The following is an 18,819-nucleotide window of genomic DNA, read 5'->3' on the forward strand; positions in this document are numbered from 1 at the left end:
CCGCCCGCCCCCCTCCCCACCCGCTCAGGAGGGCCAGACTGAGCTGTTGGTAGGCGGGACAAGGTAGCAATCAAATAACATGATTAACATTAGACGGTCAAAAGGGGAGAGACTTGAGCTAATCTGGTCCACCCCTCATTTGCCAGAAGAAGAAACCGAGGCTTGGACAGGGGCCTTGTTGCCCAGGGTCGCCAAGGCAGTTTGCTGCAACGTCAGGTCTCGACGCAGGTCTTCTGAGTCCCAGGCCAGCATTCTCTCACATTGCTGTGTGGGATCTAAGCAAACTTGCCTTATTGCCAGACTTGCCTTGATGGGGCGGTGGGGTCAGACACAGGGCAGGGAGAGGAGGACCCAGGACACTGGAATGACCTGGGCCTTCCTTGATCCCCACAGCGTGAGCTTCGGCCTCGGCTCTGCACCATGAAGAGGGGCGCCAACGGCTATGGCTTCAACCTGCACAGTGACAAGTCCAAGCCAGGCCAGTTCATCCGGTCAGTGGACCCAGACTCACCCGCCGAGGCCTCGGGGCTCCTGGCCCAGGATCGCATCGTGGAGGTAATGCTCTTGCCTTTTCCCCAGGTTCTTCCGTCCTGACCGCCTCCACACAGATAAGCAGCGCCGGGCAGCCACCACACCATCTGCTCCTTGGTTAACCCCTGGGGCCCAGGCAGCCCATTGATTTGGGCGGGCAGGCAGGAGCGGGGGAAGGAAGATGGAAAGGTGGTGGGTGGATGGCAGGCCGGACTTCTGTCCTTCCTCACCTCCCCTGGGCCCTCCTTCACCGAGCACGCACGCTCGGCAGCCCGTGATTCACCTACCTGTCCAGGTAGATATCTGGGGCCACCCCTAGTGTCTCCTGCTGCCTGAATCCTCAATGCCAGGCACAGGGATGGGGGCGGGCGGATGAAATCCTTTTCCCAGGTAGGGCTGTTAGGCACACTTATATACACTTGTGCTGTGCTCAACAGGAGAGGAAACGTGACCCAAATGCCTTGGGCGGGTCCCAGAATCTCAGTCTTAGAACCTTAGAGCTGGAAGATCAGTTCTCCCCCGACTTCTCATTTTACATGTGAGCCAAGCAAGGCCCAGAGAGGGAAGTCGACGACAAGTACATAGAAAAGCTGGGGCCCAACCCAGCCTCCCAGACCTGTCCCATCCCTCCTGTCACAGCTGTGTTTGTTTAGTCTCATCTGAATATTTTCTTTGGCTTTTCCCACGTGTCCTGCCTCCCATCTGACTGTCAAGTGGGAGGGCCACTTGGCGTCTACAGGCAAGGGGGGCTCAGTGTCCCCAGAATGCCAACTGGCTGAGAATGAAGACGACCACTTGCAGCTCCTTGCCCTGTCCCCAGAACTGAGACCCGTGCCGGTAACCATGCCCCCACCCACAGGTGAACGGGGTCTGTATGGAGGGCAAGCAGCATGGGGATGTGGTGTCTGCCATCAAAGCTGGTGGGGACGAGACAAAGCTGCTGGTGGTGGACAAGGAGACCGATGAGTTCTTCAAGAAATGCAAAGTGATCCCATCGCAGGAGCACCTGAATGGTGAGCTGGGTGGTGTGGCTGGAGGCCCCCGAGTTGGGGGTGTTGGCCAGGGTTCTAGGCGTGACTGTGTCCCAGGTGAGGGACGGACAGCTTCCTGTTTCAATGCTCCCCCATGCGTACTTCGGGCGAGGCCCAGGGGTGTGGGCTGGGAGAGAGTGGGGCCTGGTGTCGGAAGAGAGAGTGGGATTGGCAGTGGGTTTCTGGGGATGGCATGACAGTGGTAAGCCGTCAGGAGGGATGGCGACAAAGGATGAGCTGTGGATTCCTGGGCCAAAGCTGCAGCACCAAAGGGAGGCCTGAGCTTCCAACTCCCTGCCCCCAGCACGTTCTCAGGGCAGTGCTGATGCGAGGAAAGGGTTAACTCTGGGGAGGCCTCCAGCCTTTGCTTGGTCAGATCAGAGTCCAATGACAGGGGCCCAGTGCCTCCCCTCCCTTCTCTCAGGTTGTCTTGGAAACCCAGGCTTGCTGGCTCTAAAGAGCAGTGGGTTCCCCCTCGGTCCCTGGGCCCCTGCCCTCCCCATCCCCCACCATCGCCCTGCCAAGCCTGGCACTTCCCCCTTGCGGGAGCCCAAGCCAAAGGGGGCAGGGCTGCCACACCAAGGCAAGGAGTTCAGCAGTGCTCTGCTCCCTGGTCTGGACTTTCTCCCTGGAAAGATGGCTCCAGGGTGGGGTGGGGGGTGGGGGGTGGGAACCTCTTTGGACTTTGCAATGGGTAGGGCCTCCCTGAGGGTATCAGGATAATATTTGGGGGTGAGGGGAAGGGTCTATACAAAGGTCCTGCCACAGGCTTGGATCCCTAGCTGGAGGGGCCCAGTGGGAAGGCCCTGTCCCCATCTAGCCCAGTCTAGGGTGCTGGGGGTTCTTAGAAGGCAGGATGGGTCAGCGGGAAGTCCCTAGCAGGCACTGGGCAAGAGGTGGAGTGTCACCTTATCCTTGTCGCCCAAATTCATGAAGACCAGATAACTCAGATAATCCCCTTCCTCAGTGAGGGGGAAACTGAGGCCCAGGGAGCCAGCCTGGCTTTTGGGGACGTCATAATGCGGAAGACACAGCAGAGATCTGGATTCCTCTCAGCTCCTCAAATACCTTCCCCACCTCCTCCAGCATCCTTCTCACCCCCAAGTCATCAGCCCTCACATTTTTCCCTCTTGGGGTGGGGAGGGCCCTGAGAACTAGGGTGACTGCAGCCCATGGCCAGAGGGCCTGCACAGGGAGAGGCCCAGGGGCAGGTCTGTCTAGTGTCCCCCCTGTTTTCTCCAGGGTGGTGTCCTCTACCCACTCCCGGGCCTCTGGTGCCGGGCAAGGGGAAAGGTGTACATTAACGTTAAGCTAAGAGTTCAGAAGCCCACCCAGGCTGACCAGTCTCCCATGATGAGACAGCTCCTTGCAGCCATGTGGGGCCTCTACCCTGAGTGAGCCCAGTGAGGGTGACCCCAGGCCAGTGTTCCCTCCCTCCGACCCCGCCTGTCACCACCAGGTTTCCCATTTTCGCTGGGTGGGGGGCGCACCTAGGACACTGCCCTGAGCCCTCATCCCCTTATCTTCACACTGGCAAATATGAGTTGGGCTTATTTCCCACAACCTGGCTGTGGTTCTGACCCTGGTGACACCACCATCACCTAGGAAGCATTTGGAAAATAACTGATTCCCAGGCCTGCTCCAGACTCACTGACTCAGAAGCTCTGGTGCCAAGGCCCAGGAATCGATTTCTAAGAAGCTTCCCTGTTGATTCTTAGGCAGCCAGATGGGAATCTCAACCCGTCTAGGACAGTGCTCTTCTCAAACAGCTCATTACCCATCAGTGGTCTGTGAGATTAATTTAGTAGGCAGAGCCTAGCACATTTTCTTTAATGAAACTGAATAGACAATACCAAAGAGCATTGTGATGTAATGAGGGTAAGGTTTTGGGGGATGTAGTAAGGGCAGTGGTTTCGTGAAACTTTTGTTACACTCACACAGTCTGTGTGTGTGCCGCTCGGTTGTCCAAATGTCAGCTGTACTTACAGTGAGTTGCAGGGCACACGATCCAGTTATCTGCCCAGCCCTCACGCTCGCATCTCCGTACCCCACCGCGTCTGCATCTCCCAGAGTGGACTCATGCCTGCTTTTTTCTTTCACTAGGTCCCCTGCCCGAGCCCTTCACCAATGGGGAGATCCGGAAGGTAAAGGCAGACCCCTAACTGCTTCTCTGGCTCAGTCCGGGGCTGTGGGAAACGGGTGGGAGGTGGTGCGGTTGGGAGGACAGACGTGAAGCTCAGGTTGAAACTCTGGTTTCCAAGCTGCTCCCTCCTGAGCCCCAAGCTGTCCAGCTGCCGGCATACCCTCGGCCCTTGCCTAGGACCAGGGCCGTCCAGAGGGAGAGGCCTGGCACGCCCCTCCGCAGCCCGCCATCCTGGGTGACAAGCCCCACCTCCAACTCCCCACCGCACAGAGGAGGCCATTCTTCCCCCCAAGAACAGAGCTTCAGTGTCTGGCCGCACGCTGCCCCGCCGCTGCTACTTCCAGTCTGGGTTGGAAGAACAAAGCCCCTCCACCCCTCCTCCCCGGGCAGAAGGGACGGGAAGGCAGTGGAGGCTGGGGAAGAGATGGCGGGGCCAGTGCTAGCTGAGGCCACGGAGGAACCCAGGCGGGGGCTGAGCGCCAAGCTGCAGCCCCAGCCAGCGCCTTCGCTCTGGGACCGTCCAACACGGAGATGGACCACAGAGCGGAGCTTGCTGCAGAAGCTGCGCAAAGGCTTCCCTTCCGCAGGGGCTCCTGCCAGGGCACAGAGGAAGGGGGACACCTCAACCTTACGTTGCTCCATCTGTGGGTCTAGAAGTCTCGTCCACCTTATTCTTTTAAAGCCCTTCTTGGCTGCTTTGGGGTTACAGTTTCAAGATTCCTGGGGTCAAGTTCAAGTAAACGGTCGGGGGGCCACAGGAGATTTCAGGGAGCATCGCAGGTGTTCCCCATGCCAAATAAAGAGGCCCCCAGTGTCCCCATGCTCCAGGAAGCCCCACTGGCCCAAAAGGCAAGTCTGTCCTGAAGGCCTCCTTGGGAGGCCTGGGGAGTGTGTAATTCAGCTGATCCCATGATGGCCCTTCCCACCTGGAGGTGGAACCAGGCTGCCTCTGATCCTTGGAGGAATGCGAAAATGTCAATCCCCCGAGGGCCTCTGGCAGGCTCGGGCAGTGGGGCTGTCCGGTGGTGGCAAGGGCTCAATGGAACTCATCAGGCCAAGGAACCTATCTTCCCTAGGAACTCCCTTTTCTTGCTCAGGACTTCCCCACCCCATCCCCCACTAACCCACACCTGTCCTGTCTCTGCCAGGAGAACAGTTATGAGGCCCTGGTCGAGGTGGTATCCGAGAACCCCAGGCCAGCCCTGGCAAGATCCGCCTCCAGCGACACCAGCGAGGAGGTAGGGGGCTGGGCGGGCAGGGGGTGGCACCGCATTACTAGAAGCCCATTCCCAGGCCACACTCCTTCCCGGCGCACACCAGCCTGCCCTGGAGGTCACATGCTGAGCCACGTTTTACTCTTGTGACCCGGCTTCCCTGGGCACTGCCCCAAGGGAGCCACCTCGCCCAGGCTGGGGACCAGGACGCCTTGCCAGGCACTGACTCCTGCTCTCCGCCTCCCCTCCTCTTCACAGCTGAACTCTCAAGACAGCCCCAAGAAACAGGACTCCGCCGCACCCTCATCTACCTCTTCCTCCTCCTCCGACCCCATCCCCGACTTCAACATCTCCCTGGCCCTGGCCAAAGAGAGGGCCCACCAGAAGCGCAGCAACAAACGGGCCCCGCAGATGGACTGGAGCAAGAAAAACGAACTCTTCAGCAACCTCTGAGGGCCTCCCCCCGGCCACCCAGGAAAGCTGGAGAGCGGGGCCCACCCCTGACCCAACTCCCTCCCTCTTCCCACTTCCCCACAAATGACCTGCGAATCAGCACCAGCATCTCCCCCCTCAGCAAATCTGATTTTTCTAGAGAACTCTGTTCCTCCCTTACCTCAGAGAAAGTGAATGTTTTTCTGTCCTACCCCAATCAAAAAGCAGACTCCTCTCCTCCTCCTGAGTGCTTCAGCCTATCAGGTGTCCCCTTGCCTCCCACCTGGGACCTCACAGGGAACTGCACCAAGCAAGAATTGCAGGACCAGGTGAGAGCTCACGACCCCAGGTGACGAGTGGGTCCAGGGTTAATCAAGGACGCAGAACTCAACCACGTCCTGAGAGCTGTGGGTTGGGCATCTTATTTTTGTCATTCGATTTTTTCTAAGAGTGCAGTATCGCAGTTTAGAGGGATTTTTGTTTCCTGATTAACGTGATTTTCCAGGTTGTTGCATCCAGGACATAGTGGTGGCCTTGGCCTTAAACTTTGTTTCTACTCCCACCCCAGGAAGCTGGGCGGGTGCGGGGAGGGTTTGGCCAGACCCTGCCCAGCCCTGAGCCAGGTACCACCATTGTAATTATAAGGAAACCCCATCAGAAATTCAACTGGTTTCCCCAAACCACCTCCGCCTGTGTGTCTTCCTTTAGAGACTCCTAGCCTTGAGAAAATAGTGAACATGTGTTCCCAGCGTGGCCCCTGGTGGAGAGGGTAGGGCTGGAGGGAGAGGGTGGTCCAGGGCTCCCTGGGACCCCAAGCCCGGCAGTGGGAGGCAGGCAGCTTTAACCAGAGGGCCTTGGCCTGTAGCTGTCCGGACGTCCGGGGTGGGAGCCGGACACACACAGGCTCCATCCAGATGGATATCCAGAGAAGTAGAGCCCAGCCCCACCTGCTGAGAGGGCTGAGCCTTCCTCTAATTCCAGGAGGGCTGGAAGTGTGAATCCTGGCTGGAGCCCATTGTGAATGTGAAGACTAGGCTTTGATCTTGCCGCCCTCGGCCAGTGGGGTGCAGGATTCCCAGGAGTGGCCTGAGCTGGCGCCAGATTCGCTATCTTATCTTGCCCGGGACCTGATTGGAGGGCAGTTATCCAGGCCTAGGGGAAAACAAACCCAGGCCCCAGGACATGCCATGCGGCAGGTGAGGTGCGGGGGGACTTTCCAAGGGCAAAAAATGCCCTCTTCCTCCACAAGAGATCCAGGTTCCTTATACCGCTGGTACTGGAGGCCACATCCTAGGGGCCACCAGGGTGGCCTGAGAGCTGAGGCTGCTGGGCCACAAGGTGCTCAGAAGGGAGGGACGCTGCCCTGGGCTACTCCGCTCCTCCAGGAAACCTCTCAGAAGCTAGGCTCCTGGGACTGAGGAGAAAAGTGAAAAAGCTACCGAACCAGGGAGGGCACCTGTGGGGCCCTGGGGTTGAGAGAAGGGCCAGTCACTCTCTGGCCATCTTGCCCGCTGTTTGGGTTTGTATCCAAAGCCCATATTAGCACCAATTGCCCCAAGCCCTGCTCAGCTGGTGGGCCTGGCCCCCCAACCCTTGCCTCTGCCCTTTGACCCTGACGGAGGCCCCCACAGGTGAGCAGGCCTCAGAACTGCCCCACGACATCATCTACTGGGTGGGGAAGCCCTAAGCTACTTTTGACCCTAAGCTGAAGACGGGGCGAAGGGGTTGGGGGCTCAGAGGGACCCCGACTGCTATAGGGCTGGGGGCATGGCACAAAGGCGGCACAGCAAGTTTGTGTCTCAGATTCGGGCATGTTTTAGATTCTTTTTACATGTGTCATCTGGTGTCAGATGCCAGAATCAAGGGGCCTGAGAACTGGGGGGCCTCAGCAATAGTTCTGGTTCTGCCATCGCGAGGCCTTGGGAGCCACCTCGACTTGCCTGGGATGGTTTCCTCGCCAAAAATGTCCTAGGTGCCCTCAAGTCTCTACCATGATTGTGTTTTGAAACATGCCTGGCCTTTCTTGACAGCCAGCCCAGATTATGACAGGGTTTGAGGATGGTGAGAAGTCAAAGGGTGTCCCCCTTCCTGAGATGGGGAGACAGGCCCAGCTCTGCCTGTTAAGCAACCCTCTTGAGGCGGCCTGGCCATCCTGAACCTGTGCCTCTGGCGCCCCCTTGTGGCCTTGTCCCGGGCAGCTGCTCCCAGAGGTGTACGGGTGAGGAGTGGAGAGCAGGGACAGGTGCCTTCAGGAGGCCTGAAGCTTTCAGCAGAGGGGTGCTCAGGACACAAGGAGCTGTATCCAAAACTAACTAATTCGACGTTCAAAACTGGCTCCAAAGAGAAAGGAGGAGCAGAGATACCCACTCTCCAAGCCATCTCTCTGTTCTAACAAGGCCAAGCTCATTCATTTCCAAACCTCCCAGGGTCACACCTGGCCGGCTTCCACAGGATAGAGCACTGAGCTACTACCCCCGTCCTGTCCCTCCCACGCTGGGCCTCCTGGTGGCTCACCTCCACACAGGCCCAATGAGGAAACGGGGAAAGCTGACCATGCAGAGTGCTTTACTCCCGGCCAGGGCCTCGGCCCCAGGGCGGCACCTCTGGCCTTCCAGGGGAAAGGGAGGGCCTGCCTATTCACCAGGCGCCCTCCGTCTCCAGCTCCAGCTCCACTCTGCCTCCTCCCGTTGATTTGTGCTGTCCACTCCGGGTTCCCAGAGTCTCAGTCCAGGTCTAGCCGGGAGGAGGGGCGCCCTGGAGTCACTCAGTCGTACTGCCAGTCTGACGGGGGGGCCAATGCAAGTCCAGCCCAGAGTCTGAAAGGCCCCGAAAGGACATTCCCAGCCTGGAGCGGGACCAGGAGCACTGCCCCGAAGGCCCCATCCATTCATTTCCTATGGCAGGGCTCTGTCACTACCCATCTCTATAGGGCTTCTCTTCCACGTGGCTGGTCTGCTCCAGAAGCCACTGCCGCTCTGGCTCACTCATTGTCAATCTGAGTGTCACCTCCTGGAAGACGCTGCTCACAGCCACCTAGTGAGCCAAAGAGATCAGGGTTGGCTAAGTTACACCCACAAGTCCAAGCACCCGCGGGCCCCACCACCCAGACCCAGGCTTCGCCCTCCTGCCAGCGACATCCTTACCTGCTCAAAGTGAAGTTTTTGGAACATCCGGATACTCGGTTCATTTCCTTGCCCGATTTTAGCCTCAATCTTGGTCAGACCTAGCTTGGTCACTCCTCCCAGAGATCAGAAAGGGACAAGCTGCAGGATGAAGGTCCCTCCAGCCCACTCCACCCCTCCTGTCCCAGTTTGCGGTAGAGGCACCTGTCACCCCACACCCTACCCCCACCACCTTCAGGCCTGAAGTAGGCTCACCCCCAACATGCGCTAACCCTCACCTGGGGCCTGGCCACATCTCCCCACATTGCCTGCTCCAACTTCTTACCATAAGACATCATCATGAGAACGGCCTCAGTGCCAAAGCCCTTGCCCCGGCAGTCGGGCTCTAGGAGAAAACAGTCAATTACTGACACCGCGTGCCAGGCTCCAGAGCACGGACTTGACAGACACAATCTCATTTAATCCTCATCGCTCTATAAAGTTCATAAATACTACCGTTCTGCAGATGAGACAGAGGCAATGAGAAGGTTAACGACTTGCCCAAGGTCTCAGCTTGGATACACCTAGCACCCTAACCCAGAGCTGACCCCTGAACCTCTGTGCCACCTCATGAGGAGTCACATAGCCCCTTAGGGGATGGCTAAGGACCAAGAAGGACGCAGAAACTGGATGGGCTCCTCCCGCAGCATGGGAAGGTGCTCCAGGCAAGGCTAGTTATTCTGGAGGGTTCCCACGATACCCTCAAAATGGGACAGACTGAAGTCTGAAGACCCTAAAACCAAAGGTTAAGTTCACACCAAAGCATAAGACGAGAATAAAGTAAAGGACAGAGTGAGGCACGGGGTGCCAAGTGGCAGTCTGCCCCGGCCAGAGCCTCCCACTGGGTTTTCTGAGGCCCCTGTGCAGCCTCGGCTGGCTTAAGGTTCAGCAGATCCGAGGGCCAGAAGGGAGGGGAGGCAGGGCCAGGCGGAACAAACCTGCAATCATGACCTCAATCTCCCCCAAGGAGGGGTCCCCTAGATCAGTGAGGAAGAGGTTCACGTCTCCCGCCATGCAGCTCTCTTCGGCGGTGCCTGGCTGGGCCTGCCACTTCTCTGCATCCAGCACAATGAAGGTACACTCTAAGGAGGGAGGCAACAGGGTTATCACCTAACTCCCCAAAGCAGTGCAGCAAGGAAAGTCTTCCTACCCCAAGCCAGAGAACTACCATCCTCTCTGAGTCTGGTGGGAGAAAAGGGGGGAGCCAGAGCTTCCTTCAGCTGATTACAAAGCCCTAACTCTGCCTCTTGCAGGAAACAACAGCCTTTTCCAAACATCGTTTTGGAAAACGATGGCCTTTCTTTGTATTCTCAGAAAGTGGGGGACCCAAAGAGCAATAACCACATTGGGCTTGCAACAAGGGACAGGAGGGGCAAGGCCTCAATCACAGCCAGAACCCCTAACACGTTCGATCCTTTGAAGCCTGGTGCAGTGAGTGGGGAAGAGGACAAGCATCAGCCACACGGAGCGGCCTCAGTGGACATAGGGTCTGAGAGTTTCAGGCACCTTCCAGGCTTTTCATGAAGCGCTTTGCACAAGGATTCTGTGGCTCCAGAGGGCTGCAGCTGGGAATGAGGAAGGGAGGGAACCTGGAGACGTCAGCCCTCCCACTACCAGCTCAGCCCTGGGCCTCCGCTTCTCACTGTCCGCATCTTCCCGCCAGCTGCGCTGCATCGCAAACTCCTGCTCCAGGGTCAGCGGCTCGGAAGCTGTCAATCGCTGTAGCTCCTCTGATTTCATCCACTCGTGGTACCTGCAGGGACAGACGGATGGCTTCCGGCAGGCAGGGCTGATTCAGAGGCATGGGTCTGACACTATGAGATGAAGAAATGGATGGTAGAAAGGAGAACCCTACAGGACTAACACAGGGCTCAGAGGAGACCCAAAGAAAGGATTATAATTGTTCCTAAGGCAAACGGCCATAGGCACAAGACCGAGAGGCAGGCTGGTCCTACAAGACAACAGCAGGAAGGGTCAGTTCTATCCATCCAGCTTCCCATCCTGTCTCAGGAGTCAGTGCAGGGGAGCCGTCTGAGGCCAAACATTCCTCCAATTCCTCAGGGAAAGTACATGGCAAGTCAACCTCAGCAAAGAAGGCTGGACAGATCTCCACAAAGGCTGGGGACCAGGAACCCCCCCAAAAGGAAAGCTACAAGTAGCGTACACCCCTACACCACCACCATCCCAGTCTACCAGACTGTGCCAACTGCCCCCACAGAGTCCCACCCTGTGACTCAGTCCTGGCCTTTCCAAACAGTAGACATCAGAGCAACCCATCAGCTCACTCTTAGGACAAGCTAACATTAAATCAAGAACTGAGTATATTCATTGGCACCAAAGGGATGTCATTAATTTATAATTAGGTGAGAAGGCAACTTCTTGTTTTCTTGCGTACGTGTAGTTTACATAAAATAAGTCCCTGCGGAAAGGCCAAAAAGGAAGCTGGGAGGGTGAAAGGGAAAAACGGGATGGGTGACTTCTTCCACGAGAATCAGAGTCCTCTGCTTCGGTTTTCACTTTTTCCTGTATGGAATTACTTCTGACGCCGATGTTTCTCCTTCTCAGAGGAAATGGCTCTTGAGATCTGGGCTAAGGAAGGCTGACGCCCCTCGCCGCACCTTCTGGAGCTAGCTTGCGTCCCGTGTCAGGTGGAACGTTACCTAGGCACATGCTGTGAGGTGTAGGGCACCAGCACCACCTTCTTCCCCATCAGCAAGACGTTCTGATTTAACCTCATGGGAGCAGCCTGCGGGTGGGGAGGGCAGACTTCAGGACCCCGAGTTTTCTCCCACTTAGGGTGAGAACCCACCCTCTCAATCCGCTAAATGCCTCCTGAGAGTAAGCTGTCCCTCTTTCCTTTCAAACACCGCAGAGAACAAGGACCCCTTGCAAGAAGGGGGGCCGGGCTGGTTAAAGAGAGTTAAACAATCCTCGCCTCGCATCTCCAGGAGCCAGGCCTGACCCACCAAGACCTATTCCCAGAGCTCCCATCACGTGGCCAGTCCTGAAGCTCCGCCCCAGAATCACCTCCCAGCCCGGCCTTAAACCTGTTTCCAACCACCCCTCGGGGCTCTGGGCCTCCCCTTTCCCCACCTCCCAAGCCAGGTCAACCAGGCCGCTGTTGGGTGAGGCAGGCTTAGATTCTCAGTCCCCTCCACTTTGCGTGGAGCTATGGGCTGCTCTCCTGTATCCTCACCCCCGATCCCAACCACCGGGGTCCCGGAACGACCAAGTTCACGCCCACTCCGCGCCAACAACAGCGTCCCCCAGCAGAGGGTACGACCCACCTCTGCTAACCAGCCCCACTTCCCTACCCGGCCGGCGGTCGCCCCTCCCGCATGCGCACGGGAGCGCACCCCGCCCACTTCCGCCACGCAGACGGCAACCACCGGGACCCAATCCCGGTCCCGCCTCCGCGAGGCGCCCAATCAGCGCGCTGCGCCCCGCCCGAGGCGCGAGCGGGCTAGGTGGGCTCCAGGCGCAAGCGCCTGCGCGCTGTGGGCGCTGGTGCGGGACAGCTGGCGCCGGCAGCCGCGGAGGGGCTGGAGCCCGCGGCGGCGGCGTCCCGAGCGTGCTGCGCTGCAGGTGAAGGGCCGGGCGCGCGGGTGGGATGCGCTCGGGCAGCGTCAGACTCGGGGCTCCTCCGGGAGGAGGGAAGAAATCGGAGGACGCTCGGAGCGGCCCTTGAGAACACGGGGAGGCTTAAGGGTGGGGAACCCTAAGGCAGGTCGGAAGGCAGGTTGGGGCAGGGCGGGAAGTGGAGCCCCGTTAAAAAGGAGAGGCTTTGGAGCAAGGAGTTGGGTTGGAGGGCGACCTAGGAAAGCCCCCGGCCCCTCGCCCTAGGCGGAGGAGGCAGTTACTTGGGCTTTCCTGAGTGGTCGTGAGCTCGCTGTTCATGGCATTAGATGGGGATAGCCATCGCAAAGTGTATAAAGGGGGCGCTTGTGGCGGGTGTGACTTAGTGGCTTCTGAGGCCCCTTATATCTCTTGGGGTCTGAACGGCATTGAATACATTCATGCCCTCTGGACAGCAAGGGAAAAAAATCCAGCCAGCTGTCAGTCATCCAAGGAGACCCTTCCCTCCCCGCTGTCTTGTGACAGATATTGAGGCCGTAAGTTGTCTGTGATAAGGGCACGGGGCTGAGGGGGTCCGCAGACCTCCCGCCACCCCATCTAGGTCCATCATAAAGCTGAACTCTGCTCTCTTGCTTTAGGGAGCTGCAGCAGCCGTAGCCCCCACACGGAAGGAAGCTCAGGTGCAGAAGGACCCTTCCTCACTTTTGGAAATGGCGGGTGACATCACAGAAGCCGGGGATCTCTATTCTCCCTACGTGAGTTTTACTTTCGGAGCCTGTTTTGTCCACATGCGTGCCCCTGGCTTCCAGAGAAGCACTCTGCTTCCTGTGGACAGTACTAGTGAATGCCGTGCCTGCCTGGACGCTGGGGGAGGGGGGGAGGGGCTCGATTTAGCAGCAGCCATTTGGCTGCTGTCCTCGCTCAGAACATGTTGTGAGAGTCAGGTGTATTCACTTTTCAGGTGTTGATCAGAGAGTGGTCAAGAAAACAAAATTAACTTGCTAACTCTTTGTAATATTTACCTAAGGGCTACTATCCCTTGCACGGTGTGCTGCCTGCCAGTTCAGATGGACAGTGATTGACAGCTGTTAACTGGGTTTTTGCTCATCTCAGCAGTTTGAAACCACTTTGCTGTTCAGCTGAATTTTAAGTTGCACAACTTTTGTAGTCTTGGATGGTGAAAGAGGCAGAGAAAGCACGCGGACACTTCCAGTTGCAGCTTGGTGGAGTCTGTAATTAGAAAAATTAGAAGGATTGATTTCTCCCTTCTTTGGTTCCCCATTACCCCCTGCCCCCCACCACCCCACCCCACTCCCAACACACACACACTCAGCTGATCTTTGTGCACTATAAGACTGGTCATGGTTACATCATGGAGTCCTCTTGCCTGGATAAGTAGCTGGAGGATTGGAATAATCGAATGATTGACTCATGTTGCCACCAAGTAACCCAGGGACAGGAGCAAGCGTCCTCGTCCTAGAACTTACCTGCTCTTAAACAGCTGCCCTCCTTTGCGCTTAGCATCCTAGCCTGGGGATCCCTGCTAGCTTCAGAAGCTAGAGTCTGTGGATGGATAAGGAAGCATCTCTGGGAACAGCAGGGGAAAAGCATTCCTTACACCAGGGTCTTCCTGCTGGGTGTGTGTCATTCGTGTGTAGCACCAAAGGGGCCTCCTTCACCTCAGGGATTTATCAGGGGACGTCTTCCTTGAACCCTGGAGTGAATTGAATCGTGTGCCTCTCGTCTGAGGAACTGTGCAACAGCACACAGCCTCCTCTTGGTATCAGCAATGTCCACACTGTCCATAAAAGTCACCACAGTTCCTGCTGATTCTCACAACACCTATAAGCTTAGAGATGAGTCGTTTCTATAACTGAGTTTGGGGAAGGAAAAAACTGAGTTGTCCACTTTTCTTGCGTCTCCAGTTGTGTAGGTAATCATTTCACATGTCAGCTTGTGCCCACAGGAAATTGGGCATGCACCCTACAAGCTCCAGTGCGTTCTGCTCCCCACCCCCATTTCCTATGTGTTTGGGGTTTGTTTGAGGGCCTACTCTGGGCATTTGCCATAAACAACTGCTGGGTGGCATTGAGGACGAGGTGGCATTACCAGGAGTTAGTGGTCAGGGTTTGAGGAGAGAACACGCCTTCTTCCTGAGGTTTCCTTCACTCCATCATCCTGGGAGAATAGCTCTTGATCCCCCATGAGGCCAAGATCTAAGGCCAAGAACCTTACACCCTTCTGTAAGGTCCCTTATCCACTGAGCCCAGATAGGCTGTGGAACCGGCTCTACTGTGGATGCTGCTTAGAATTCCCCTGCTCAGCGCAGTGTGGGCAGAACCTGCTGTGGCACCTTGGGAGACCGAGGGCACTTGCACAGTCCATGAATGTGCCCTTGACCTGGTGATTCCCAGCACAAGGCCTCTCCCCACCTCTGTGTCGCCCTGTTGTGAGTGCTTGTCCCATTCATGGGTGTTGAGGACATTTGTCTTAGCTTGCATTCTGCATAAAGTATTTGTAATGGGCAGACGACCGACCCTGTGAAGGATAGTGCTTGACACAGGAACACGATTCAGGCCTGTAAGTCCTCATTTACGGGTACCAGGAGTGTGGCTCAGGACAGAAAGGACTGCGTGGTCAAAATAGAGGATGAGGCAGAGCACCGGCTCCACAAGGGCCAGCTGCCGAGGCTGCCTTCCGCCAGCCGGTCGTGCCAAACACCATTGCTGTTGCTTTCGAAGGAAAGAGCACTAGTTTCACAGCCTTAAGTCCTAGTGGTTGCCACCGCATCTCTGCTGCCTTCTGTTTCCTTTGATAACTGTCAATGGGGAAGCTGTTGAAAGACACCCGTGACCCTGCCTCATGCACGTCCGTGGGTGAGGCTGCTGGCGGCGGGTGAGGCAGCTGGAACGCTGCACTGAACGCCCTGGAGCCTAGGGAAGCCGTCCCAGGGCACGGGCACTGTGCCTTCTCCAGTGCAGCCGCAGGAGAAGAGCCGAGAGTGGGAGGCAGCTCAGTTTGGCCTGCAGGGGCCACAGTGTGCATAGGTCTTTACTGACACTGCAGTGAAGCTTTATTCCTCAGCTTTTGGCCACACTTCTCAGGAGGCTGTCCCCAAGAACTGTCCCATCCCAGCAGAAGAGAAGGTCTCCGTCCTCTTCCTCCGGCTCCACACCTGCCTTTGACCCAGCCTGTGGCTCAGTGCAGATTTGCTTCCTGCCTCCAGTCTGTTCCTAGTGATTGGTCTTTACCGGCCACCTTTACTGAAGGGAAAGAGGATTTAAGTCTTTCCAGGAAGGTGAGACAGTCTTAGAATATCCTACACGATTCCCTGAGCCCCACTGGGCCCAGGATACTTGCTTCGGTAGCAACACAAGACAAATGAGATTACCCACCTGCTTCTAATTGCCAGCAGTTTCGCCCTAATGGACTTCTTTGTAAAGTTCTTAAAGAGTCTTTTTCACTGAGAATTATTTAAGTTTCTGTAGAGAGTGTGCTTATTTCATTGTGTCTTTATCAGCAATGATCCTCGGCTGGTGTCAGTGTCACCCCCCAGGGGACATTTGGCAATGTCTGGAGACATTTTCAATAGTCACACCTTGGGGGCAAAGTGAGGGTCCTAGAATCTAGGGGGTAGAGGCCAGGGATGCTGCTAAACATCCTACAACACACAAGACGGGCCCCAGCCATAGAGAATTAGCTGACCCCAGCTGTCAGCAGTGCTCAGGCTCAGAAACCCTGATCTGCAATAAACCTTTGACTTTTATACCCCAAGACCTTTAGGCATCCCTGATGATGCAAATGCCTCTTGCAGTATTTCATTTCCCCATAAAACTTCTAGCCAAGAACCATCACTTCCTTAGGCCTCTTTGCTTTCTCTACTTTCTTCATGAGAACCGCTACCAGGGCCATTTTTCATAAAGAAATAAGGTTCTACTCTTCATAAGTGTTACTGTTTATAAAAGTGATACACAGAGAACAAAGCTGCAAGGAGATCAGACATTACTAGGTCATCTACCGGGGCCTGGGCTGTTAGTGCCCTGCTTAAAACCCTGCAGAACCTTGAACTCCCTGTCACAGGCCCCGGGGCCCCGTGCAGTCTGGCTGCCGCCTGGCTTGTGCTCCAGTCACACCGGCCTCGAAGCTCCTCGAACATGCTGCCCTCTTTCCCACCTCAGGCCTTTACCTGGAAGTCACTTCCCTGGCCCTTTGCCTGGGCGGCTTCTCTTCCTTCACGTCCCAGCTTGAATGTCACCATGAGGCCTTCCTGAGTGCCCTGTATTTAAAGAGCTCCCATTATGCTTTGTCACAGCACCCCGCTTCTTCCTTCAGGCGCTTCTCCGAGGCTGCCATCGTTTTTTTGTTGCCGCTCTCCTCCATGAAGTCAGGGGCCACATCTGTCTTGCTGACTGTCGTATCCCAGCTCCCAGAACCAGGTCCATGGAGGGCTCTCGCAGTTGTTGAGTAAATAGGCAGAACCGAGCTAGCTAAATGACTCCGTCCCGTACTTGGAATACCAGCCTCAAAGTGCAGTGATTGAAATTAACCCAACAAAAGTAAAACTTGGTTTCTTGTAGATATTCGCAGTTACCTATAAAAAGCCAGCCCTGGGGACTTCCAGTTAAGAAGGCCAGTGATGGGCTGTGTGCCCTGTTTCCCACCCACTGTTACCCTCACATTTAGTCTCGGAAGACCGTCCTGGGCCAGGACTCCCAGTAGGGGAGGCACATCACAGTAGTGTTGTCACCCAATCGTGTCCTACAGGAAAACAATTCAAACTTGTTTTAATCCTTCTGGGATCTGTCTGTGGGATCAAACTGAGATTGTGGTGTTTAAAACGGGCGAAGACTGTCCGATACACGTCACAAAAAGCCTGAACCGGGTCCAGTCAGCTCCGCTGAGGGTTCCTGCCTTGAGCGTGTGTGCCAGGCACCCTGAGAAACACCGAGAGAAGTGAGACACAGGCCACAATGAGCCCGAGATTTAGTGACGGGGAAAAGACAAATATACCAACACCAAACACCCAAGCTAGGACCCAAGAAGTGTTCTTGCCCCAGGGGTTCAGAGGTGGGGAGCGAGACAAATTTGGGAGACTGGGGTGGGCTTTGTGGTGCGTGTATCATTTGAACGGGCCCCGAATGCTGGGTGCGGCTGGGCAGGCGGCACAGCGGGCTTGGGGTCGGTGTCAAGTGCAGGTGGGCTGGGCAGAGCCCTTTCCTCTCTCCAGGTGCCCTCACATTTGTCCAGCACTCGGACGTCAAGTCAACACCTGCCCAGACGCCTGTCCCTCCCTAACCACTGTCAAGGGCCCCAAAATGGTAGTGGGTGCTCCCTGTCTGTTTTCTTCCCTTAAAAATCTGACAGGCTGGGAGGATAGGCCCCAGTGTATGTGTTTCTGATAAAAAATGTAACAGATGGGTATCTTAGAAAAAAATGTTAAATGTAGAAAAGTGCATCTAAGAACGGGGTAAGTAAAAATGAGGGACAGGCAGGTGTTCCCAGAGACGAAGTGTTTGCTGCTGTTTTTAACTGATCAGAAACAAGTGGAAAGCAAACTGCAAGTCAGCTGATTCAGCAGAGAACAGGAGGACCATTTAGGAAGCTACTGTCACAGTCCAGGCCAGAGATGATTAATTTGACTTGTAAATGAGAAGAGGAGCCAGAGGTGGCCACAGAAGACTCTTCAGAAATAAAACCACTAGCGCTGGGACGGGGAGTGGGAAGGAAGGAGGCTGGTGATTGTTAAGATGCAGTTTCAAAAGGGTGCCGGGGCTGGAAACTACAGAGCATGGCAACTTGGAGAGGAAGGCAGAGGACATAGGTCGCTTCTTCAGTGAGTTTGGTTAAGGGAAAGTGAGAGGGTGATGTTTTAAAGGTGTCGAGGACGTATGTGTTAGAGGTGAAGAGCTGATAGGAGAAGATTCCAGAAAGAAGGGCTGAGCCTAGCAACAAAGAGGGAGGACACCTGTCCCCCAAAGACAGGGAACAGAGTCGTGGGACACAGACAGTTGATTTTTGAGCTGGGAAAGAGAGAGGCATGGGGAGCGCATGTCAGATGGCCTGTCACCTCCATAACAGAGGAGATGCAGTCCTCATATGAGAGAGAGAGGGGTCATGGGTCTGGCTTTGGAGCAGTTCCATGGGAAATGCTCGGAAGTCCATGGTAAGGAGTAAAGAAAACGTGTTGCTGTGAAGGTGACACAGGTGAAGGATCCATCCTTTGTTGTGGGGCACGTCATTATAATTTTTCAAAAAATTCCAGGAACCTTTAGCAGTTCTGCATGAGGGAGTGGAGGAAACAGGTGCTGAGTCCCACCCATCAAGGCTGGGGGTCAGGAAGGTTAGGGCAGGGAAGGGGGAAGGAAGTCGGGGACAGTGCGTGCGCTTTGCGAACTAGCTGATTGCAAGTGATGCCCAAGAATGTAAGTGAGACCGAATGGAGGTGGTGGCCTGGATAGGGAAAGTCGGCGGGGGGGGACAGGAAGCCATCATGGGGACAGAGGAGGTTCAGTGGGAATGGAGAGGGTTGTGGAAGGCAGGGACTTCGGGCCAGAGGAAGGGATTTCATGGTCAAGATCCTGAAAAGGAATAGCGGTAATGAACTGACCTAGAGTCGAGTTGGTGTGAATTAAAGTTTAAAACTTGAAATCAGCAACACAGCACTTCCACCCGAGGTGGGTTGCCAGGGGCCAGTGTGAGGGGCAACGGGAACCAGCTGCTGGTGGATGCGG

The 18,819-nt window shown here is 56.0% G+C and overlaps 3 protein-coding genes across 9 annotated transcripts in view; 2 read left to right on the forward strand and 1 right to left on the reverse strand.

The window, feature by feature from the left end:
* Positions 1 to 6,034, forward strand: part of NHERF1 (NHERF family PDZ scaffold protein 1) — a 16,856-nt gene extending 10,822 nt beyond the window's left edge. The window contains exons 2-6 of the mRNA XM_019644357.1: positions 394 to 555; positions 1,391 to 1,544; positions 3,666 to 3,706; positions 4,854 to 4,943; positions 5,178 to 6,034. Coding sequence (XP_019499902.1) covers positions 394 to 555; positions 1,391 to 1,544; positions 3,666 to 3,706; positions 4,854 to 4,943; positions 5,178 to 5,372 — 642 coding nt within the window. The 3' untranslated portion in view covers positions 5,373 to 6,034. The remainder of the gene's footprint in view (positions 1 to 393; positions 556 to 1,390; positions 1,545 to 3,665; positions 3,707 to 4,853; positions 4,944 to 5,177) is intronic.
* A 1,108-nt stretch (positions 6,035 to 7,142) lies between these two features.
* On the reverse strand, positions 7,143 to 11,880 carry NAT9 (N-acetyltransferase 9). Of its 6 annotated transcripts, none has more exons than XM_019644363.1 (7): positions 11,800 to 11,880; positions 11,173 to 11,258; positions 10,156 to 10,265; positions 9,451 to 9,594; positions 8,799 to 8,858; positions 8,495 to 8,589; positions 7,143 to 8,384 (listed from the first exon to the last, which is right to left on the reverse strand). In XM_019644363.1, exons 2-7 carry the CDS (start codon positions 11,247 to 11,249, stop codon positions 8,265 to 8,267), a joined length of 606 nt encoding a protein of 201 aa, XP_019499908.1. In that variant the 5' UTR covers positions 11,250 to 11,258; positions 11,800 to 11,880; the 3' UTR covers positions 7,143 to 8,264. The 6 variants fall into 6 exon arrangements, with proteins under 6 accessions (XP_019499908.1, XP_019499911.1, XP_019499909.1 ...); XM_019644366.1 differs by having other exon boundaries at positions 11,827 to 11,843; XM_019644364.1 differs by lacking the exon at positions 11,800 to 11,880 and adding an exon at positions 11,709 to 11,787.
* Positions 11,881 to 11,982: 102 nt separating this feature from the next.
* Positions 11,983 to 18,819, forward strand: part of SLC38A12 (solute carrier family 38 member 12) — a 63,044-nt gene continuing 56,207 nt past the window's right edge. For both annotated transcript variants that reach the window (XM_019644395.1, XM_019644396.1), the window contains exons 1-2: positions 11,983 to 12,097; positions 12,727 to 12,843. In XM_019644395.1, the coding sequence (XP_019499940.1) occupies positions 12,799 to 12,843 (45 nt within the window). In that variant the 5' untranslated portion in view covers positions 11,983 to 12,097; positions 12,727 to 12,798. The remainder of the gene's footprint in view (positions 12,098 to 12,726; positions 12,844 to 18,819) is intronic.

Source organism: Hipposideros armiger, unplaced genomic scaffold (genome assembly GCF_001890085.2).
Source record: "Hipposideros armiger isolate ML-2016 unplaced genomic scaffold, ASM189008v1 scaffold_87, whole genome shotgun sequence".
Lineage (NCBI taxonomy): Eukaryota > Metazoa > Chordata > Mammalia > Chiroptera > Hipposideridae > Hipposideros > Hipposideros armiger.